The sequence below is a fragment of the Phoxinus phoxinus genome (genome assembly GCF_949152265.1).
Source record: "Phoxinus phoxinus genome assembly, chromosome: 1".
In the NCBI taxonomy this organism is placed as follows: Eukaryota; Metazoa; Chordata; class Actinopteri; order Cypriniformes; family Leuciscidae; genus Phoxinus; species Phoxinus phoxinus.
Genome location: NC_136876.1, coordinates 30,075,003 through 30,100,016, shown reverse-complemented (window position 1 = coordinate 30,100,016; position 25,014 = coordinate 30,075,003). Strand labels below are relative to the sequence as shown.

The 25,014-nt window shown below is 37.8% G+C and overlaps 2 protein-coding genes across 4 annotated transcripts; one reads left to right on the top strand and one right to left on the bottom strand.

Moving 5' to 3' along the window:
- The first annotated feature begins 1,226 nt into the window (after positions 1-1,226).
- yipf2 (Yip1 domain family, member 2) lies at positions 1,227-22,943 on the top strand. Of its 3 annotated transcripts, none has more exons than XM_079599650.1 (10): positions 1,227-1,307; positions 19,068-19,135; positions 19,224-19,306; positions 19,390-19,532; positions 19,634-19,714; positions 20,417-20,504; positions 20,630-20,746; positions 20,981-21,147; positions 21,226-21,408; positions 22,350-22,943. In XM_079599650.1, the coding sequence occupies exons 3-10, from the start codon at positions 19,270-19,272 to the stop codon at positions 22,452-22,454; spliced, it is 921 nt and encodes a 306-aa protein (XP_079455776.1). In that variant the 5' UTR covers positions 1,227-1,307; positions 19,068-19,135; positions 19,224-19,269; the 3' UTR covers positions 22,455-22,943. The 3 variants fall into 3 exon arrangements, with proteins under 3 accessions (XP_079455776.1, XP_079455777.1, XP_079455775.1); XM_079599651.1 differs by lacking the exon at positions 1,227-1,307 and adding an exon at positions 18,105-18,345; XM_079599649.1 differs by lacking the exon at positions 1,227-1,307 and adding an exon at positions 18,854-18,940.
- On the bottom strand, positions 16,405-18,227 carry timm29 (translocase of inner mitochondrial membrane 29). The gene is made up of 2 exons (XM_079602602.1): positions 18,103-18,227; positions 16,405-17,419 (listed from the first exon to the last, which is right to left on the bottom strand). The coding sequence occupies exons 1-2, from the start codon at positions 18,197-18,199 to the stop codon at positions 16,764-16,766; spliced, it is 753 nt and encodes a 250-aa protein (XP_079458728.1). The 5' UTR covers positions 18,200-18,227; the 3' UTR covers positions 16,405-16,763.
- Positions 22,944-25,014: the final 2,071 nt, after the last annotated feature.

The following is a 25,014-nucleotide window of genomic DNA, read 5'->3' as shown; positions in this document are numbered from 1 at the left end:
TCCGGATAGATCCATTTTTCTATTGCAGATTTTTTTTTTTTTCTCAGTGTTTGTTTTTCCGAATTCCCGCTCTGGCTAGAACCAATAATAACGGCTGCGCACGTTCAGTGTTTTCTTATTAACTTTTTTTTTGTATAATTGTAATTTAAAAGGACGATTAAATAAAATGATGCAGACAAAATTAAAATGTGGGACACTGCTTATGACTTGCGGGACAAAGCTTCAAACTTCGGGACTGTCCCTCACCCCAGTGTGTGTGTGTGTGTGTATGTGTGAGAGTGAGTGCGTGTGTATATGACATAGTATATGTGCGAGTGAATGTCTGCGACGGCACGCGATGACTGGTCAGAAAGCAACGTGTAGTCTGACATGTTTCTTGTCCACGACACGACAAGATTTTAGGATTCAAAATCGTGTAATCTGACACAGTGACTATCGTAACCGACAAAAAAATCGTGTAATCTGAACCAGGCATTAGATGCGCGCGCATCTACGTGATGACGTTGCACAGAAACCTGTGTATACAAACATGAAAAAGTAAAACACAACCACTGCACATTCTTTATTTATAATTTTGTAGAAGATGTACAAATGCACAGTGCTGCAATTCACAAATGCACAGAAAGTGATTCACAATGCATGCAACGATTCACAAATGCACAGGAAACGATTCACACTCAAAAAACAATGTAGGCCTAAGCCTTTTTAAGATTTACGCAATTTAATTAATAGTAAAATTCTATCAAATTGAATTGAATAATCCTTACATATTTTATTTGAATAAGGATTGTTCAATTAAAATAGGTACAAAAGGATTATGTTTTTTTTTTTTTACCAGGCTACACACCAGCATACACATAGGCTATGGAAACTGCTCCTGATGAATAGAATAAACATCACCAACATGCATATCCTTGTAATAGCTGGAATTTCCAGCTATCACACAAAGTTACGTAATTTATTGGCAATTTTTGGTAATTTCATGACTTACTAATTGGCAAATGCATGCTCTAACTATGCAACTATGCATGCTCTAACTATGCATAACTATGTTACATGCTCATAATATATTTTTTGCTTTATTTATAATGAAGTGATACCGCTACCAGATTTAGCTCCCACCATTAAAATAGGCTTTATTAATAATCATATCTACCCCTACCCTTAAAACAATGCAAATATTTTGTCAAATAAATAAATATTGAAGTGCGCATGCGCAGTAAGCCAATCTGGCGGGTAGGACATGGAAGAGTGCGCGCCGCGAACACTGTAACGGCTGAGAGGACAGGCAAGTTCGCTTTTCTGAGGTAAGAAACGTTTTATTTCGTAAGTTACGAAAATAACTTAAGAATAAAATAGGCTAATGACACTGAAGCCTGACAACATCTCATCCGACCGCAAATTAGGCTGAATCGGAACAACATGTTTTTCTCAGCCACTCGTTACTTAAACTGCGTCTGACAAAAGTGTCAACAGCTTTTACGCACGGCTTTCAAAATTAAAGTCTCGAATAATAAAAACAGAATTACGTTCGTTGCTGTTGTTTCTTTCACTGCACACTCCGCGGTCTTGGACCCACCAGTTGAAAATGGACTGCTTGTTCTCTTAGCGGGAGTCCTGATCGCCTGGCTGGTTGGGGTATATTTTGCAATCAATCTTCTTCTTCTTCTTCTTCTTCATTCCAATATTTTTAGAGCGGTTGGCATCCAGCTTTTTGGTGCATTAGCTTGCAATCAATTCAATCGTGACCACTTGCATAATATTAAAGGTATTGTGGAAGATTTTCCCGAGTTTTAGAAAAGAACCGCCCTCTCCACTTTTTGAAAAATGCACATGCGCAACACTCTAGCAGCTACCTGCTCCCGAGAGGTAACGCCTATTAAACGTGTGCACGAGAGAGCATGCACGAGCCTAGTTCTCATCGTGCACACTCTGTTTACAAGTTGCTGTCGGCATGGCTCATAAAAGCCTACTTTCAAAAAGAAGATTTGCACTTTTTCCACTGTCACACATTGGAATTATCAAAAATGAACACACAAGGTTTTATAACATTTCAGTGTGATACCTTTTCCCATTTGGTCATAAGGCTACTTACAAATTGAGATGTTTACCGTGTCTGCGCGGTGTGTGACTTGTGCCAGGGCTAGCATCGCTAATCATAGCTTACATTAACTTTTACTAGCAGTCATTTTAAATGGATTTCTCCAAAATAGCATGCCAAACTGTACCTGTCGAGTAGAAACTTCGCGACTGAGGAATCAGTGGGAAGCCCAACGTGTGCTTTTAGCCAGAGGTGTCAAAAGTATTCATTACTCAAGTATAAGTATAGATAGGTTACTAGGGTTTAAAAAGACTTCTGTAGAAGTTGAAGTATCAACTCAAGCTTTTTACTCAAGTAAAAGTGTGAAAGTACTAGTTTCAAAACTACTTAAAGGATAAAAGTAATGTAAGTAAAAAAATGCCATTAAGGACAAAAGCTTAGGCCGCGCCACAGGGGCCTATAGTGCACTACCCCACCTCCTCAAAAAAAACATTTTTCTAAAGGCCGTAATGATGACTATAATGTTATATTAAAATGTTAATGTTTAATTTTTTTTAATTTTTTTTTAATTTTAGTACAATGCAAATACATTAAAGAACCATATGTGTACTACTGAGCATTAACATGTTTCATGAAGCGGAAGATAGAATCACCTATCACAGAACACTTTCTGCATTTTTACATTTTCAAAAAACATCACTTAGTCTGATTATAAGCTGTTTCCCCCCAAAAAAAAAATCCCCACAAGGCCAACGATTTCTGGATATTGCCATCTTTGTGAGGATATTTCGACCATTTCAATTAGGGTTGCACACACACACACACACACGTTATGTTTGCCACTTATCCCGCGATTGTCATACAGTATATTGTAAAAACATCTGTCCCCAAATCAATATTTGATTTTTTGGAACAATGACAAGCCGAAATGAAATAGGAGTAACGAGGCTATTTTTAAAATGTAAGAGTAGAAAGTACAGATAATTGCGTGAAAATGTAAGGAGTAGAAGTTAAAAGTCGGCTGAAAAATAATTACTCCAGTAAAGTATACTCAAAATTTCTACTTAAGCCCAACCTGTGCTTTTAGCGCACGCCAGCGTGTGAAATATTCTCCCAAAAACACTCTGGTCTTGTTTCTTTCTTCAGAGGCCTTTCTCTTCTTGTCATACAATTCGTAGACACTTTTTCTCTTGCGACCCTCAGACATTTTGAAAAAACCCGGTGAGAACAGCGAGCTTCAATGAATGGCTGAAACCGTAGCTCACCAAACATATACACCTGAAAGTGCGCATGCGCAGAAAGCGAAAACTACCTGGACGAGCACGTACGACGGCCTTACGTAAACATATCACCAGAATGATTGACAATTAGGAGGACCAATAGTCTTGATGATCCACCCGGAAAAAGAAAATCTTCCACTATACCTTTAATATATTCATATATATTCATATATAATTTCAGAGTTGGACTTAATACAGCATTATCAAAGTAATAGCACAATCAAGACTAATAAGAGAGCTTACTGTGAATCAGGCAAAACCGCAGTCCCTATTTAGATGTGGGTGGCTGAGATAGCAGGTTTAGATCGGTTGAAGTCTGGGCCTCTCTCTCTCTTTTTATTTAATCCTGCTTGAGGACATACTATACATAATTAGACTACAGTGTTTAGAAACATTTATTATAATGAGCTGGAATGGCATGGTTCAATATGCACTTTATGCGAAATCCATAACTTTAATATTTAAGGTTTGTAATATTGACATAAAATCAGTATTGTGTTCAAGCCCCCCCCCCCCCCCCTCTCTCTCTCTCTCTCACCCCTTTGAGCATCTTCATAGGAAAACCTAACACATTATTATTATGATCACAGTCTAACCTTATCAAGTACAATAGAGACTTGAAATAAAAATGTATTGAGATCTAAACCCTAAATACTCAGGCTTTTTCCAACAATGCGGGAAAGCGGAAAACATGTAATTTTCTCTCAAGGAGATAAGTACTTGCTTTTCAGCATGCAGGGTCCCTCTCCCCCACCGTGCATGCCACAGAGGCTTTAATTTCCCCTGTAATGATAGGGAAAGGTGACGCATAAACAGTGAAGCTCCTGACAGAAGCTTTGTGAAGACATTCAGTTTGAGACTAATTGTCTACAGGTAAACACCTGCAGGTGTGCTTCAAGGCTGGTTAATGATACTACACTCTACTGAAATTGAGATAAAGAAGAACTGAGGTTATGTATCCCAATCATAGCATGTACAGTTGTTAATATGTCATTTTGGTTTTGACATCCACACTAAGCCATGAATTTCAATTAGCCTATCTGTTTATTAGTTAAGCATGAATGAACGGATATTAGTGCACCCGTATTTTAAAGTGTTAACACTTTTTTCTATGTTTTGTGCAAATCACCAAAATGTAATTTTGTCATGAAATCTCTCGGAGTGTTTGACATGGTAATGGATATGACAATGTTGATATGTTTTGTCTTGGCCGAATAGATCTGCCACGCTGCTGCTGTTGGTTATTGCTGCCAATAGACCAATTTCGAGCCGACGTCACAGTTACGTCATGGCGCTAGCTGGAGGCAGAACAAAGTGAAAACTGGAGGCGGCCAATATAAACCAGCATAGATTTGGCTACATAATAAGGAGTTTCAATTATTATTATCATTATTAAATGTCATCTTGTTGTGTTGTTGGGTGCTAGAATCGACGGAGTATAGGCTCCTATTTGAAATTTTATCACATAATGGCCTGGTTTCACAGACAGGGTTTAGATTAAATCAGGATTAGGCCTTAGTTTAATTAGGGCATTTAAGTCGCTTTTATAAACATGAGTTAGAAAAACACATCACTGATGTGCATTTTGAGACAAAACAATGGCACCGATATATTTTAAGATAGGCCTATGCCGTTCAGTGCAAGTTGCTTTCAGTTAAAAAGCTCAAACATGCATTTTAGTCTAAGACTATGTTTAAGCCTTGTCTGTGAAACCGGGGGAATGTTTTCTTGATTGTGATTATTTGGGAATCGTCTATGATTGTTGTTTTGATTGATTTGTGACTAGACTTTTTGAAGAACCTGGTAAGAAAGGGTAATCAAATACATACACTCTTAGAAGAAAAGGTTCTATATAGAACTTTAAAAGGTTCTATAGGCGCTTCATATTTGGAACCCCTAAAAGGTTCTATACAGAACCTTTTCTTCTAAGATAGTTAAAAAATGAATATGCTGTATCTGGAATTTTTATTTCTAGAAAATATTCACATAATTAAAATTGCACCGTAATGTCACTCTTTACATTGTCATCTTCTGGCCTTGGCGCTGGCTCGGCAGAACTGCGGATCGTACCAGTCTTGTAGCTTACATGGCCATTCAGCACATAGTTATGGGCATCTAAAGAGGCATATGCCCTCAGTTTCTCTTTACGCTCGGTTTGTCTATCGTGTAGGTGTAGAAGTCAGCTTCTCAACCGAGGTAGCGTTAATCCTGTCAGATCGTCCATCCATTGACTGAGCGTGTATGGTCGGCCAATCTGGTTCCGTCCGTTAAAAATAACTTTTGCAAATAACAATCGCAGTCCTGGACAATGAGTGACCTTGCACATTAAGATAAAATTGGATTTTCTCCAGTCATTGTTAAAACAAGCTAACGAAACTTGCAAACTAACGTTAGTGAAGCGGCCAGAGGGATCGTTCTGCCACCATCTAAGCTCCGCCCACACAAAAAACGTCACCATGTTTACTAACACAAAATTGGTCTATACATAAACGACAGGCTACTGTGAGCAAGTAAGACATGCTGCTTCTGTACAATATAGCATACATATTACCCGTAGCAGATCTATACAGGTGGAGCGGGGGAAGGTGGAGGGTTTCTGAAAGCGTTGCAACTGCTAAAGCAAATGCTGACAGAGTATTTGAAGGTTGAGCAGCGAGCTCATTGGCTACTGATACATCAGCTCTGCCCTTGGCTTTAGAGAACATTTTTGACTGCAAGCAGATTGAGTTAAGGACCTTTCAGCCTGCGCCATCTAGAGTTTCATGACAGAACTTTATATTTATGTTTTCACATGAGATCAGGTAGCGCTAACTGTTTCATGCTCACTCTTTCAGAGCATTTTCTCCTTTTATGTTAGGGTTTTCTTTAGTAATGTAGAACTAGAACGTTTAGAAAGTCAAATGTAAACTTTTTATATAAAACTTTATATAACTAAACGGCAGTGAAAAATACTGGTGTTAAGTTATATATAAACAGAATTGTTTACATTTTTGGTCATTGCTTTTGTAACTTCTTTACTTTAGCTGAAGTGCCACTGTATAGATATAATAAATCTGCTTTAGATTGATTCAGAGGATTTTAGTGATTAATTAAGATCATGATTTTCATAAAAGCCATTTGTTTATTTATGTGAAGGTCCCCGGCTTATCTCTGTGATTAAATACCTTCTATATTTCTACTTGCTCTGCCCATACATCTGCATTTTAAAGCAGTGAACAGTTCTTATCTTTCAACCGCAAGACAAATTGGTGTTCCCTGAGAAGTGAAGAGAGAGTTTATTTCTATTGCACATCTTCCAGCCATCACCAAATGTTTCCTTTGTGTTCCTCTCATGTGCGGCGCTTTATGTTGCATTGACCCCTGCAAGCTGCCAGCGGGATGAATTATGACTGCGTGCCTGCGATGGATGCCCGCACCGTGTTGTGATGCAGGTCTCTGGTGCGTGTGCAGACTGGGGATGACCGAGTGACTGTTCATCATCAGCGCAGACAGAAGTAACAGCCCTGCAGGCCTGCCCAGATCGCGCTCTCAATTTCTTTCTCTCTTCGCCAGGACTCTAGTTGCCATGATAATGAATACAAATCTATCATCCGACTGTGTGCGATTGTGCCTCAGTGTATTGCTCAAAATTGCAGAAGCTTTGTGTCAGAGCAGCACAGTCTCTTGAAATGTTTCCAATCGCCTTTTCAAAAACTGTTTTTGTGTTCGCACAGTTTAAAGAGTGACCCGCTTTTTGTCCTCTCTCACGCTTTCATGTGGTGCTCAGTCACCAAACCATGTTACGAATGTTTATTGTTTTCTGGCTTTGCTCTCACCGTGTGCTAAGTTGAAATGATGGCTCCAATTTTAGACGGTCTCTTGTTGTTGACATATGTTTCTATATGGGGTGACCGAGAGGATTTGCATCTAGAATTCACAGGAGGCACAAATTCCTTGAGCCCTGTACTGTCATTGCCCCTCTCAGTGGTTGAAACCAAGTCACAGCCATAGACTGTGGATTCTCAATGTTTTTGGACTGTAGAATAATGTCATATTATATATCTTTGTTTAGAAAAGTTCACAGACGCGTCCTCTAAATTTTAACTTTTTTAAATCACAATAATCTCTGATAGTCTTTGTGTACTCCCTACTGTGGTTAGCTGTTACTAAGTGGCACACCAGAAAAGTATACTGACAGGAGTAGCCTATTTTCTGTCATTATCTGAGATATGGATGTGTGTGATGACAAGACATAGTGTCTCTGACCTCTCTTCACCTCTCTTTCAAGTGTCTAATGCTCTCAGGTTGATAGTGGCATTGACCCAGGAAATGGAGCAGTGTGTGGGTGAAAGCAGAGGTAACGCATGGCCTGGAGACTGGCAGAGAGGACAGAAATTATATAATAATAACTAGTGCAGATTGTACACAACACAGAGATATGAAAAAAGCCAAAGAGTGCTATGTTTGTATGTGGCGAGGAGAGATATTAACATGTGAAAGTATTTTATATTTATGGGTGTGTCTCATTCTATTCCCTCTATCAGGAATGAGGATACATTTACCATGAATTTGGGCACTAGCAAGGAATAAAAAAGATTGCTATCATCATGCATATTTGTTATAGCTGTTAAAAAAAAAAAATTAATGCAAATAAATATAATATACAGCAGCCTATATACATAATGGCATTTAGACATAATAAAATAGCATAAGATATAAAATTAATGCAAATAAATATAAAATATAAAGATGTTTTTATATAAATAAATATAAATAATAATAAAAATATAAAAATAATATAAATCATTTAGGAAAAGAAATATAATACCATTCAAGCACATCAGGGGTGAAATACAATTACAAACAAAATCTCTTTTGCAGGCTTTTTAGAGGCTGGTTTTAATCTGTTTTTTGTTTTTTACCAGTGCATTTCTGCAAATTTTAAAGACAGAAAAATGTTAGTGCTCTGTAGTTCTGTAGCAATGGGACAGTGTCAATGAAACAGAAGTGACAGATTTTATTCCATATTGTGATTCACATCCAAATTATGAAAAAATAGCGATTTATAAAAAGAAAAGAAATTGTAGGGCTAACTGGTTCTATGCATCGTTTTTGATGTCGGGGTATAAAGTACTCAAAAATGAATGCAACTTTGCAATCAGAAATGTATAAAATACTTAATAAAATTGATTTTATTTCATGCTAACTCTAAAAACGGCTAACCCCCATGCTAGTGCACTGACAACTGAAGTAAGGAGCAGACTAAGACACTACCGTATGTATGTATATATATATATAAACACTTTGGAGTGACGTATAGAATGATTTCTGCAGCTGCATTCTGAGTTAAAGCTGTTTGGGGACCCAGACAAACACTATAGCAGCAGTCAATGTAACAAGCAAGTGAATTCATTTCTCAGAGAGGGAACAACAATACATACATAGATCCAGATAGTAAACCAAATAGTGTAAGTTTGATATTTTTCTGACCGTTAGTGAACAGTCTTGTGAGGGTAGTGGAGAGTCTTGGCCAGCAGAGAGTCTTGTGCTGCTGATTACAGTGAAGTCTTCAATCGGATCAGACAGCTGACTGCTCCAATCAGCCTCCCTTTCCCTGCCTAGTTTGGACCAATCTGGTCAAACTCAATTACTGGAGTCACACTCTAATTGGCTGCCGACCCCATTGAACCACCAGCACATTGAACTGGGTCAAAGACACACAGCAATAAGTTATATTCTGATGTGACACAGCATGCGGCATACATGTATTATTGTTTGGGTATAGGACCATTGTGATAGTAATTGATTGAAGATTGCGACTCCCTCTTGCTCATATCTGTAGTTCTCTAATGACTTGCTGCTGGGAGGTAAAGTGAAGCTCTTGTTCACAGTGTGGGAACAGCTATGTCACAGAACCCCAAAACATATGGGTTCATTCATTAAAACCTGTTCTCTCTATGTGCACACAGAACCTAATAATAGCAGTTCCTCAAGAGCTCCTTTATTTATTCTCAAAATGCAAAGCTTTGTCTTGTGAGGAGTTCAATACAACCTTATACATTCTGTATAGTCATGAGAGTTTCCCTGGTGATCCACCTTTCAGATTCGCCAGACCATTTTTAGCTTCATGCATACTGTGCCCGAGGAAGAACACTGCGCTGTGAGTAATGTTGACTCTGTCTATGTCTGTGTGGGTCACATTGGTCAGTGAGCCGATTTGCTGGCTCTAGGGTGTTCCTTAGACACTGTGGCTTCCAAACCACTGGCAACAGGAATGCACAAGTCATTTTTTGAAAAGAAAACATGTAGGGATAGTTCACCGAAAAAGAATAATTCTGTCACGTTCACCCTTGTGTCATTCCAAACCTATATGACTTTCTTCTCTGGAATTTAGAGAAAGTATGTTACATAATACGGAATAAAATAAAATAATTAAAAGCTTAATAGAAGTTTGGAATGACGTGAAGACAGAATTTTCATATTTGGTCGAACTTTCCCTTTAACTCACACAACATGCAGTAAAAAACAACAACAGATTCCCAATTCTTATTTCACACCCTGTTTATTGACCTTCTATGATGTACATGTGTTGAGTGACATGACTAATAGTGAAAAAGATTAATAGTACTTCTTTTCTCAACCCACTGCTTTTGTGTACATAAGTGCAGGAAGAGCCATAGTTCTCATTCATTGTCCGGCGAGTCGAATAGATAAAACCCACCGACAGCAATGAATGTGAATCAGGACCCAGAGCTGTGACAGTAGATGCAGAATACAGTCTCCCGCTTCACTGATCAGCTGGGACAGCTTTAGAGACACTACAGCAGCCATCTTGGCCAGCTCAGCAACAAAATGGACTCGCACATGTAGTTGCTGGCACTCAGAAGGTCCGTGTGGTCGGAGTGTGTTCGAGAGGCAGGGTACACTCAACACTCGATGGTTTCTTTGACTTGCAAACTCACCGACAGCGTTGAATGTTCATTGAGACTCGTCTGGGACTGACATATACTTTGGAAATGCTGGAATTGTGTTATTTTAGACATGCACACCAAAAAAGTACATAAACACAGTTATGTACCTCACATGATACTGCTTACATTCCCACCCCAACTCATTTCAAATATGTTATTAACAAATCTACGACCCATCAGTACTGTAAAAAAATGGCAGACGTATATATATATATATATATATATATATATATATATATATTATTATTATTATTTACACAATGGTACGTACACACCAATTTTTCATTTACTCAGCGTACATTTTAAGATTGAATATGTTTTATTGGCCCTTAAAATACATATTGCAATGAAATTGCAATCAGCCCAGCCTATATTTAGCATATATTTTGACCAGGACAAATACATTTTTGGGCCATATGAGCTTGTGCACTCACAGTCGCTGAGGGGAAGTTATGTGTGAGCATTGGAGGCTTTGGTCATATGCACAGGGAAGCATGTGTAGAGCGCTGCATGAAGTATAGCATGAGCTCTGTGGGGTCTATTATCTGATCGTGGGGGAAGGGACCAGGAGCTGAGAGTGAGCGGGAACAGGGGGTTGCCGATTGGAGAGAAAGAGAAAAATGTAAGGGGGAAGGAGGAATCGAGAGAGCGGGCAGAGTGGAGGTGGTGAGTGCATGTCTGGGCAAGGGGGTGTTGATCGATTCCAGGCTATGCATTTCCAGACAGACTGAATGGCAAAGGTCAAAGGGTCTCATTTCCTATGAAAGAGGGGCTGTCTGAAATGCGCCTCGTCCGTTTGTTGGCTCGATGCATTTGGAACACGCTCACGTATGCACGTGCAAACAGACAGTGCGGTGTGTATGCATTCTCAAACATGAAAGCAAGTTTTAAAGGACTTTTGGAAGGTTACATAACAACTATTTGCCATTAAAAAGGGCAAAGAAACTGTTCTCAAGACCCACATCTGCAAAAAACGGGACCAGCTGTTGGCCTATGAGGGGAAGGTCGATCTTTGACTATATGAGCAGGCAAAAGTAACAGGCCTGATGTTCATGTTTGTCCAGCCGTTGAAATGACGGCCGTGTGAGATGCGGAAAAGACAGGGGGAAGGGTCTGGAAGAAAAAATAAGGCTACCATGGCAGCCCCCTCCCCCACTTGGGACTTGAACTCATGACCCTTTGGTGAATGAGTTCATAGGCATCACAGCCAGTTTTGTGGACCCGACAAGTTCGCTGGGAAACTTTTAAAACTGTATTTTAGGGTGTGAAACGCGTAATTAGGAAACTAGCATATCGGACAACTTATTAAAAGAATCCAGGCTTTTACAACAATTTAAAAGTCGTCTTAAAATAAAAATGACATCACGTTGACATATCACAAAAACAATTACACAATATTTTAAAATTACACAAAAAAATCATAACACAAATACACAGACCGCACATTTCCTTTGATGAAAAAAGTTCAGAAGTAGCACATTGTAACATGCTTGTGAAGTTCACATGGTAGTCTGTATGTTTGTATATGTGCAAAAGCTGACCATTTATTGCATCCAAACACTTCACATGTCATTATTGTGCCGGTCACTGGTGTTAGTTTAGTTTTGGGTGCAAGAGGATTATTGATGAAGATGTCTGCAGTAATGTGGATGGCCCTTCCCCCTCGTCTGGCCAACTGGGTGTATGTCTACCTGCTCCAGACTAAATCAATAGTTTAATCCAATTGCCATTCACTTCCATAGGGATTGATATCACCTCACATGCATACACAAACATACGCACTCACACACACACACACACACCATTAGGAGACCATTACACTCTCCATACTAATGTTTACAACCAACAATTAGTCAAAGTTGGCAGTTAAAAATTAAATAAAATACATTTCTGTTTAAAAAAAAGATAGAAAACATTCAAAAAATACAAGCCCCAAACATGTCCCAAAGCTTTAACTAGCATGCAAACACAACACTCATGCATGCCTTGGTGGATAACATCACATTAAAATGTCCTGCAGTGATGTCTGACCGCATAAGCAACACTTGTCACATTTGTCAAATCAAATTTGTATCACATTCTAACAGCATGACAATGCATCCTAATGAAAAAGTCCTCTCGCATGCGCTCAAGCAGTCACAGTAGATCACAGGCTCTTCATTTAGGGAGGTGGCAGGGGTTCGAGAAGAAAAACACACTTACCACAGTGACTCTCTCAGATGTATACACCCATCCTGGCTCCAGTCGATCTCTGCTCCCCTCCATACGTCGAGCTCGGCCGTTCCACCCCTGCATTCCTTCACCTCCCTTTTTCTCTCTTCTATTTTAAAACTCTTCGTCCTCTTTCTACTCACCTTCCACCCTGACATCTCTTTGTGAATTCCATACCACCTCTTTCTATTCTCACCCCTTCCACCAGTCTCCTCTGGTTTTCTCGTCCCGGTCTCTCACTCTTCTTGAAGCCATCCTCCAGTCGCTGTTAACTTAACTGCAATCGGTCTGGTGTTTCTCTTGCTGTGTGTGTGTGTGTGTGTATGCGTGTAGAGAGAGAGGGAGTGCAAATCGGGACACACAGACTAAGTCAGTTTGAATGAAAATTGTGAATGCGCTCCGCTTCCTTCTCCTCCCCCTCTGCCCCTCTCTCTCTCTCTCTCTCTCTCTCTCTCTCTCTCTCTCTCTCTCTCTCTCTCTCTCTCTCTCTCTCCTCACTCTTCATTTCCTTCCCTCCCCCTTCATCCCCACCCTACTCTCTTGCGCACTCTTTTTTTTCTCACTCTCTTTTGGGTGCCTGCTCCATCTGTATTTCTTCACATCTTCAAACATTTTCACACTCCAGACAGACATTTATATTTTTATACTTCCCCCTTCCCCCGTGTTTCTCTCTCATCACTCTCTCTCTCTCATCATTTAAACAAATGCACACACATTCATGCTTTCCTCACTGTGTGCCAGACACTTAACCATTTGTGTTCTGTGAGCCACTACCCTAAAAATAGTTTATACCGCTTGGTGTCAGACAATCTCAATGTTTATTTATTTATTTATTAATTTTCACATTTGTGTTTTGATTATTCTCACATATTATCCATATTTTGTTGTTTTTTAAGTTGTTTTTTAGCTTCAGTAACCAGTCTTGTAAGTGATCATTTTAACTCAACTTGTTTAACTGTTTAATATAATAATATAAGTATTTACATATACACATATTTAGACATGCAATTATATATATAGTATATTTTATATATACTATATATATATATATATATATATATATATATATATTTATAATTATATATATTAAGTATATTTTCCCTACAGACACACTGCTAAACTGCATTAACAGATCCAGTGTCTGGTTGTAGACACTGCCATGCCTTTAACATTTTCCTCCCTCTCGTGCTCTCCATACTCTCTTCCTTTATAGTGACATATTGATCAGACATTATGGGAGGGGGTGGTGGGGTTGTGGTTACTGAGGTCAGCGCCATGGCTAGACTCCCTCACCCCTACGCATGACCCCCGGCCCCCTCCCAACATGTCCTCACTGAACTCAAGCTCCCCCTTTCCACACTGACCACTGATCGGCCTCAGCCACCATATCCGTCTGACATTGGCAGCTGAATATATGGATAGAGTGACAGTCAATAGTCAATACAGGGCAGGTTGTGGAGGGTGGGGGAGGATCCAAGTCGATCGAAAGATGAATGAGGGAGACTGTAACGTAGTACAAGGGATGAAAATTCTGTCATCATTTACTTACGTTCATGTTGTGTTAAACCCGTTTGACTTTTTTCTTCTGTGGAACATAAAATTAAATATTCCGAAAAATGCCTTAGTGCACTCAGAAAAATTCAGTTAAGCTTGTTCAATGCACTTAAATAAAGGAAAATGCCATGAAATTACTTTAGGGCTGTCCAAAACGACTAAAACAAGTTAATTTAAACAAATAATGTTTTGCTGAACCAAATGAATCCAGCTCCTGTTTAGACAACTAGCAATAGCATTATAGCATGAAAAAGACAATTGTAACATGAGATGAGCAAGTAAGTCGCAGCTGATCTCATTACTGATATGTATTACTTCTTAGTACTACTTGATATATAATTATTGTTCATTGAGTGAAGCAACAGACTCCATGATCATCATGTAACCTCCTTCAGCACAATGGTAACCACAAAACCTTAAAACCATTGAAACTCTTCAAAATATCCATCGTAAGTAAGCATTAAACATTAACAAGCCTTTCTCTTTACTGAAAAATACATAAAATGATACTTAATTAATACTCTCCTAATGCAGTCTCAACTGCCCAGTTAAATGTCAATAAAAACGAATCACGTAGTTAATAAAAAAGATTTACATATTTAAGCAGACTAAATCTAATTTTACAAAGTAACTTGAACAAGCTGCAATTTTTTTGTCCACACAATATACGTCAATAGTTTTGGATATTCAGAATATCTCCTTTTAAGTTCCCTAAAAAGAAAGAATGTCACTTGGGTTTGGAACAATATGAGTGAGTAAATGATGACAGACTTTTCTTTTTTGGCTGAACTATCCTTTAAATATTGTATTAGCTATTTTAGTGTCATGGGGTTATGCGAAAATTGCTTTTGACAATTGAGACCCAAGGATCCATGAAATATGAAGACAAAACAAAAGCAAAAATGAATAAGAAACAGTTTTCCATCTCCATAATCATTTAGCCTAGAAAAAAAAAAAAAAAAAAAAAAGCAAACAAGACAGCAGTGGCACTACCTGAAAAAACATGGTGGGCTTCCACTCCATTGCTTTCCACTGCCTAGTTATCTCAGTTCAGTGAGCTTGAAGGCAATAAGGCAGGCCAGGGACAGCACTTTAAAAGCTCTGGGACGCAGCAGTGGTGTGTCTGAGCTGAGAGTGTCTTGCAGAAAGTGCTACACTGTCAGAAAAGCTCCTCCATTTTAGCAATCAGCCAATGTCTGGGTCCCTGTGGACACCCTGATGGACAGGCAGAGTGCTTCAGTACATTATGAGGATTGAGACACATCAGATACCGCTGCCCGAGGCTAAAGCAACATCCTCCTACCGGCTGAAAATCTTTAGTGATTGGATAACAGCAGTGTGATAATGCTAAGTGACCATTTCAATATACAACAGTAAGAGTCATTTATAACAGCGGAGAAGTTAAAAGGGGATCGTTAGGATTTCTGATGGTTCAGCCTTTGCCTGAAGCAAGTCAATGCCATAGGTCTTCTCTCATTAATACTCGTCTCGAGTGACATGCAATATTTCTGTTAGGCATTTTGTAAATGCACCCTAATGACATTATTATTTCAACATTGACTGTAGCGGGGTTAAGTTACACACAGATAAGCCCCTGCAGTCTGCCACTGTTACATTATTAGAAACGTCTTCAAATGGGCTCCTACACTTTCATTAGCGTATCTTAAGTGCTTTTCATCATTAAGTGTACTATCCCTTACTTTCATTATTTGGCCTTTTACTGAAAATATGATCTTGTCTAGTTTGCCATGAACGGGTCAGCTCTGCATTCACATGCTTTATTGGAGGAGAACTGCACGACCAGAATGAACAATCCTCTCCAGGAGCTGAGATACCAATCAAAAAAAAAAAGAGGCGAATGCTGCTCCATGAGCCAGTGAATCAATACCAACCATCTTAGAAAGGACTGCATGGGGGGGAGAGCGAAAGACTAATGGAGGAGGACAAGCCTGAGAGAGGAAGAGTAAAGAGATTAATGTAAAGGAGGATTTCCCTTGAAAATGAATCAAAGTCAGCCATTGAAACAGAAGGTCAAAGGTAATGGGATTAATGGAGATAATTAACCCAACTCTTTTTTAAATTAACTCCTTTTAAAAGGCAGCAAAGATATTATTGGTTAGTTACGAAGAAACTATATGCTCAAAAGAACAGCATTTATTAGATTTTTTTTGTGTGGTTAAAACAAAAAGACTACTAATATAAATGTATAAATATATACAAAGTATATATATATATATATGTGTATATATACACACAAAGTATATGTGTGTGTGTGTGTGAGAGAGAGTATATATGCATGTATATGTATATACTTATACATGTATATATCGGTAAATATTTATTTTTGTAACTTGTGTTTTGATGCATTGCCTCATCATTGCAAAATATTGTTAATTAAAAGAAATTTGACAAAGATATATTTTTGATCAGTTTATTTAGTGTTGTGCTATTCTGTCATATAAAACAAGGTCAGCATACACTGCAGATGCAGATGTTTTAATGTATTTGCAGTCAACCAGTCACACTTATTTGCACAACTTTAGCAGTAAAGTAACAGACTACAAAATAATGTTGCTTACTTCAATAAACACATTATAATAATGATGATTCCTACTAACATATTTTACTTTTCAATTCTTATCAACAGATGATACTTGCAAGCATGATCACTGGGGTCATTTGTGAGATACAGCATTACATTTATGTTCATAAAGAAGTCTGTGCTTTCTATGTTGTGTTGCTTTCCTTTCCTTTAACAGAAATGTCCAGGTCTTTTTGTATACTATCTAATTCATTGCTCTCATCCTCCATCACCACAGCTTTCCACGATTCCTGATGAAGCTTTTCATTCCTTTCAGTTATATGGGAAGACGGGGGGGCTGTTGCCACCAGAGCAGGAGGAAGATGTTTGAACTCCTCCTCATTTATATCAAAATCCTTCATTTTATGATCAAGCACCCACCAGCGTCCCACAAAACCCACATCCAGCACACGTTTGGGCAGCTCTGTCCAGGGCACAGAGATGGCTGAACATTGCGCCTCATACAGGCTGGACTCAGAGTTGTAGTCTGTGTGATAAGTCAAGGAGGCAATGCCCAGACTGGCATAGCGCAGCTTGCCCTCGTTTCGCAGTTTCATGAGGGCCTGGACATGTCCATCTGAGGTGCCACTGCGTGTCCATGGTGACAAGAGAGCCAGACGGTTGGAGGTTTCTAGCAGGCTGGTCTCAAAGGAATCATCATCAGGGTTGGTGTAATAGCAGGCGTACATTCCTCCTAGAAGACCCAGGTATACTGAAGATTTGAGAGGTTGTTCCCGAGCCCCCAAAACTGCCTCGCGACAAGCTTCCTTATAATCGCTTAAAAGACTACGGCACCATAAACCTGAAAACAGTGAAGAAAATAGCAGATCTTGATTAACATTCAATTAATAACATTTTCCTTCTGACACATTATGCATAAAATAATGCAATAAAAAATTATACATGCAATACGGAAGCATCTTCTTCTTAGTCCCATTATAACAGAGTTAGAAAAATAGTTAGCAAACTAAATGCCATTCCATCTCATATGTTTGTCCATGGCGAGCTAGGTTTAGTTATAATAATAAATAAATAAAGTGTTTTAAGAGTAATTTTTTTCTTCTAAAAACCTTAAGACTACAATTGGATTTACTTGGTTAAAAACCTTTTCGAAAGTATCAACAGATTCCCCAGAAGTATTACAGCCCAGCAAAATATGTTAAATTGACATTGGATTCTGACAGGATGAACACTGGTGCATTTTCTCCTGATAGTAAAAATGTACGTGTGAGCCTTGAGTGTCCTATCCGTCATCGTGTAAATGACTTGATTCTCTAACAATTATTGCAAATATATGTTTAATACAAATACAGTTGTAGTTCTGTAAATACAATTAACACGCCTGCACTGCAGAAAATTCAGACAACTAAAAGAAATGTACAATTGACTCAAGTGACTGACCACCTAAAGGCAATATGAACATAAACTATCTTTCAACTTATGTACGAAGCAAAAAGAATAAGCATGGCTTAGTCCTAACGTTACCTGCGCGACTGTTTATCATTCTTTGCCATCGTGTGCCCTTGGTTGTCACTGTGGCTGCTGTGGAGCACCATCTCTTCAGCAGCCACGAGGCGGCCATGTTAGCAAATGAACTCACGAAGTGTGACAGTTCACAGTTCACGGTGGATATACCACGGAAAGAGTTTTCAGAAGACAGTTTCCAAGACTGTATTAAAGTAGCAACGATTGCGGTGAAACCGAAGAGCCAAAATGGCGAGACTCACGGTACGTGAAATGTTATTAGTCCGGTGGGGAAACACAAAATGTCCTTTTCCGTTCCACCATAAAACACTAAACACAATAAAACAAAAATAGGGTAAGGAAGGGGTATTATTTGTCAGTATGTTTACTTTAAATAATGTTTTTAAAGCGTTTCTGTCCTTATATTAACTGAGGTATTGCTCAGTTTCTTTCATAAAAACGAAATAAAGAGGTCTGTAGTTTTGAATATCTGGCTTTATTCAAATTAATAATATTTCTTTATTAATAAATATGTTTGTCAAAAGTATTTAATTATTACCTAACAGTCAGAAACTTTAATTTATTTGATCAAAATAGTCAACAACTACAACAACAAAAAATAGGACACAGAGGTATTATTTAACCAAAACCCTTTTGGTTTTATAATACAAAGTGCATTGACGATCCCTCATTCTGTGCAACCATTATACTGGAAAAAAATATGAACAGGTAAAAAAAACAAAAAACATTTTTAATTCCGGCTTTGTTCCGGTCACGTGGTCGTGTTTTGACGCACCGGAACCCTGCAGGTGACGTGGAATATGGGGACGATAACGTTAAATCCCTGCTTATTAAGACGGTATCAAATCTATTCTGGTTTCAGTCGAATCGGTCAATGATTTTTTTTAAATATCAGTTGATCAAAGTATACTGTTAAATAGCTTCCGGGTTGACGAAACAATTGTTTTTTATTTTTTACCTGCTAGCTTGAAACAATCTAAACTGGTGAAGTTGCCAGAAGGAGTCTGGCACGTTACCATATTGTAGCAGCCAGGTGAGTGAATTAGTCTAAATCTGATCTGATTTTAGTGCTGACGGCTGTCGAATGATTTTGTTTTGTTTATTCTCTTTTTCCCTCGCAGATAGTATTCTTATGAGAACTCCCTGAGAGACCTGTAATCTCCAGTCATGACTAACGTTAGCCCAGATGATTTAAAGTTTCAGGGTAAATTAATTCTGCCTCTGACATGTGCCACCTTGTTGTTGTCTCTGTCTCTCTGCTTTAATCTTCGTTCTGCACGTTTCCAGAGTTTGATGAAGCCGCAGATCTCCTGTCTTCAAATCCTGGAGCCTCAACCCTCAGCATCTCCAGCCCAGCTGCTGCAGCCTCCTCTGAAGAGGTGAAAGTTGACCTGTCAGACGATGAAGACAATCAGCAAGAGAGTTCAGAGGTGAGCTGCAGAACAAAACCGGCAAATAATGGCACAAGTTGCTGCTTGTTTCACATAGTTGGGGTCAATGGTGTAAGCCAGTTTGTCCATTATTCTCACAGTTGCTTGGAGGTGAAAAACAAACTGGTGGTTTTTGGACGTTTGAATACTATCAGTCGTTCTTCAACGTAGATACATTGCAGGTACGTTGTTTTCGTACTTCTGGCTTTCTTCATAACCCTTGTATTATATAAAAAAATCTGGGTACGGTCATTATATGTGGGTCAAATTGAAATTTACCCTAACTGGATTCAGTGTCATTTACAAAAAATCACACTATGGGGTAAAAACAGTAAACCTTTAACATTAACCACACATTACAAAAGAAATAAACATTTGAATAAAAAAAACAAAAAAACTGAATTTCCACAAAATGTATAATAAAAAATGTTACAAACACTTTAAAATGTGGAAAAGGACTTTTTCTGTGCTAATAGTAGAATGGCACTAGCAACGCCAAGATCATGGGTTCGATTCCCAGAAAAATTAATGCACATGAACCGATAAAAAAGTATGCCATCAACGCAGTGAAAGTTTCTTCAGATAAAAGCATCTGCCAAATATGTGAATGTAAATATAAGGGGAGAGTAGAAACAAAATAAAAATAAAATATTTGCTTGTGCAAATTGAACCACAAACATTCCAAAAATAACCTGCAACATAATACAATAGTACTAGTAACTATACATTTTTGTCTTGACATCTCATATCTTGATAAATTACTAATATTTTGGGAGATCCTGGTTGCTTGGTCATTTACTTGGAGCTACCACATTCAAGTGTGAACATCAACAACTCGAGTGCCCTAGTACTTGAATGTGCTGTTGTTATCTTTATTATTGTAGGTGCTGGATAGGATAAAGGGCTCAGTTATGCCTTTACCTGGACGGAATTTCATCAAACACCACATTCGAAGTAACCCTGACCTATATGGTAACGTACCATATTATTCTTAACCACTTTACAACACACCCAAACAATTTCTGTATATTTTAGTGTATTTTTGCTTGCCTAGATTCTCAGACAGTTTATTTTTTTGTTTCCCTTGCCTCTGTCAGGTCCTTTCTGGATCTGTGTGACTCTAGTGTTCTCAGTGGCCATCAGTGGAAATCTCTCCACATTTCTGAGTAAGATGGGAAACACAGATTATCACTACAGACCTGAATTCCACAGAGGTGAGAGGGCAGTAGGGATGGGAATTTGTAGAGAATGATTCTGCTTCTGATTTGACCTAACACTATACTTAATATATTAAATCAAAAGAATATAACTTATTGTTAACATTTGTTTTTAATTCATATACACTACATACTAATTATATGAACCTCCAATCAGATTTTAGGTTCAGTGAGGTTTTGTTTCTGTCATTCGCTTATGAATATACTAAAGAAGGTTTTGTCCTGTTTTAGTCTCGATTGCAGCAGTTACTGTGTTCCTCTATGCATGGCTGGTGCCTCTAGGAGTTTGGGGCTTCCTAATGTGGCGTCAAAGTGTTGAGAGACAGATCAGCGGTTACACGTTTCTAGAGACCGTGTGTGTCTACGGTTACTCTCTCTTCATTTATATCCCTACCTCGGTAAGTTTGAGATCATGTTCAAAAACACACGATCAAAATTTATCATGTTAGACCCAATAAGTCATGATCTGTTTTTAGATATTATGGACCATTCCCTTCAACTGGCTCCAGTGGCTGTTGATTGTCATTGCCATGGTGATCTCTGGCTCTGTGTTGGTCTTGACGTTCTGGCCGGCTGTTCGTGATGATACAAAACTAACGGCTTTCGCTACCATGGCAGTTATAGTGTCACTTCATGCTCTTCTGGCTGTTGGCTTCAAGGTGAGAGAAACTCATCAAATGAATATTCCAGGTCAAATACACCTTAAAAGTATTTAGCTACATCACAGAAAGTATTTTTTACTCTTCTTTGAGCTGTAAAATTCCTTAAAGGTAGGGTAGGTCAGAATTGTCTAAAAAAAAACTTTTATTCAAATTGGCTTAAACTGTCTTTATATACCAATGCATAATTAAAATGCAAGTACTCTGAAATAGAGAGTAAAAAAAACGAGTGACTCTAGTGTATTTAATCTTCAATAAACACAGCTCATTAATTCCATTCACTCCCACCTAAAAACGGGTGCGCGACTGCGCGCACGTGGGCAGAGCCAGTAATAGCGGCGGTAGTCATGGCGACGGAGAGTGACAGTCGCGCAACCCAATCCTGTGATTCGTCCCGAATGGAAATAATGAGCTGTGTTTAATGAAGATTAAACGGTCTAGAGTCACTCGATTTTTATACTCTTTTTATCAGAGTACTTACATTTTAATTATGCATTGATATATATAGAAAGTTTAATCAAATCTGGTAAAAAGTTTTTATATAAATCCTACCTACCCTACCTTTAAATTGGCCTTTCAAGGTGGGGCAATTTTTCTAGGTTCAACTACTGGTTATGCATTACCCTTATGCTAACACATTTCATTTGAAACAGTTTGATAGCACAGAGAATATATGCTTTGAGCTTTCTTTAAATTCTGTGACTTTTTACAAATCAAAGGATGAGTCCGTATTATTTTCTGTGATATTTGACAACAGATGCTGTTAGTAGTGATTTATAATCTGGCATGCACTTCTTTTCAAAAGTTTGGGGTCATATAAGCAAACTCCCCTTTCAATTGTACATGAAGTGTCATTTATGATTTCTTCTGGTACAATTACACCATCCATTATGACAAACGCTCAGCTTTAGTATTTAATACATTTTCTTCTCTCGTTTTAGCTCTACTTTTTCCAAGTGGCAATGTACACAGGACCATCACACTCTGTACAACAGATTACCCCAGCCTCCAATCACACATCACTTACCTCTGGAAAACCTCAATGAGCAACTGAACTCAAGGGTCTTTAGATTCGAAGGACATGGAAAATTCAATGAAGTATGAGTTCTGGTAAATGCACACATGCATTCCCAGCAAACACTGAAAGTGTTTCTAGTCTGTAACTAACCCAGCAGATGAAATAACCTCCCTCAGATCACAAGTAAAATCACAGCAATGATTTACTGATGACTTTAGTTTGTACTTTTTTTCTTGAATACATAGTGACCTGCCTGATATTATTTTCCTTGAGCGTTATGGTCACTTATGTCCATTTTGTGGGTTTTTTTTTTATTGAAAATAAAGTAATTTAAAAGTGTTCTTGCATTACTGTGAACTGATTTGAGGTTTGCCTTATAACCCCTGACTGCTTTCTTTCCTTTCAATGCTACTTTCTCAAATTTTTCTGTAAATTGAGAGGAAATGTATGTATTAAGTATTTAATTTTGCTTTTCGGTTTGATGACACTGTGGATTAAAATATTTTTTGTCAGGGTGGACCTTTTCATTTTGAGCTTGTTTGGTATGGATGGATATGCTTTGTGCTTTATAAAGTCATGCTCTTAAAGGGGTAGTTCAACCAGAAAGTAAAATTCAAAAACTCACCCCATCACTTTCCAAACACATGACCCTGGACCACAAAACGAGTCACATGGGTCAATGTTTTGAAATTGAGATTTATACATCATCTGAAAGCTGAATAAATATGTTCGGATAGGACAATATTAGACCGAGATACAACTATTTGAAAATCGCCTTTAAATTTGTCTATTTATGTTCGCAAGTATGCTGCATTCACTCAAAACATAAGTTTGATATGGGTCATTCTATGAAAATGGTGGCTTTTTGAACAGACAACTTTTTAAAAATTTATTTCTTTTTTTTATACCAAAATCTATAGTCAGATAATAGTCAACCTCTTAACATTATAAATAAACTTAAATGACAGCTTAATGTATTTTTATATTTTTACTACATTACATTCAAAAATGCTTGTGCTGCTTTTTTGTCACTGGTGTTACCTATATTTTAGATGACAATTCAGGCTTCCCAGAATGTAATTTGACTATTTAATTTGCATACAAAATCATATAAAGAAAAAGTTAATGTAATATTAAGAAATTGTCTTAATTAGTAATAATTTACTTTAAACAGGCATGTGTAAAGTTCTATTGTGTGACATTTTTCTATTTCTACCATTGTGTTTTTTGTTGTAACATTAGAAATAATTGAAGTTGAGTGTTCAAAATTTAATGATCATATCCTTAAAATGCTTACTAATGAATGCAGCAACAGTTAGGTAGATACAAAAACCATATTCTATGAAACTGGGCAACTCTGATGCCAGAAAACCAATATGCCATGCGGTAACACCAGTGACGCAATGTAACACCAGTGACATATCTGTCAAAAGCATAGCAATTTTATGTGTTTACAATATTAAAACAGTTATGAAATGCTAACAAGTCTTTATTAATATAATTGTTGAGGCTTTTATGAAACCTTATGTTGAGAAAAAAGTTAGTGGTGTTATTGATTGTCACTGGTGTTATCATCATGTCGCTGGTGTTACCAGCAGCAACAGTAACACCAGTGACGATAACACCAGTGACAAATCTGCAGACAAAATGGCATATCTAAGATGTCGGCCACAGTAGCTCAAACCACACTTCTTAAATTGTAAATTAATCACTTAATCATGCAATTTGAAAAATTATATTAATAAAATTTCCTTTCCCCTTATTATAAACTGTAGAACACCAGTGACACATCTTAAGTCCTCGCATGAAATTAGCAAATTATTTATCAAATTGCTAAGAGGTGAAGAGAGAGTTCACACTCACAATGTGCTTTTCAAAACAGCCACGCCTACAATGAGCCTTTGACCCAGGAAGAAGTTGGCAAGGATGTTGAATTTTTTCAAAGTGGTGTTTTTTTAAAATTGTAACACCAGTGACATGAAATTGAGGGACAGGTATTCCCTGTAAATTATTTATAATATTTAGTTTATATTTTAGTTTTTTAAGTAGTCCATTAAATAACTATACTACTTCCCTTTGTATTATGACATTTAAAGGGGGAGAAAAATACATGATTTAACTCAAAATATGTCACTAAACCACGACTCCTGACCCGAGGGACAAGCCAATTTCATGGTGCTGACCGTGTTCTACAATATATATAAAAAATAGTTTGCAATATAACTGTCTTACAAATGTTTTATTAACAATAAAACACTTCAATTAAAACAAAAAACATATATTTTGTGTCATTATCTGACACTTTTAAGTGTTTTTCCTGGTGATTGAGGCCGGGACAGGAAAGCCACCATTTTCGTAGAATGACCCATATATTTAACGTAGGAAGTTTACAAAATATCATGGAACATGATCTTTATTTAATATCCTAATGATTTTTGGCATAAAAGAAAAATCTATAATTTTGACTCATACAATGTATTGCTGGCTATAGCCACAAATTTACGCGTGTGTGATCCAGGGTCACACATAACTTTCTTCTGTGGAACAAAGATAATATTTTGAAGAATGTTGGTAACCAAACAGTGTTG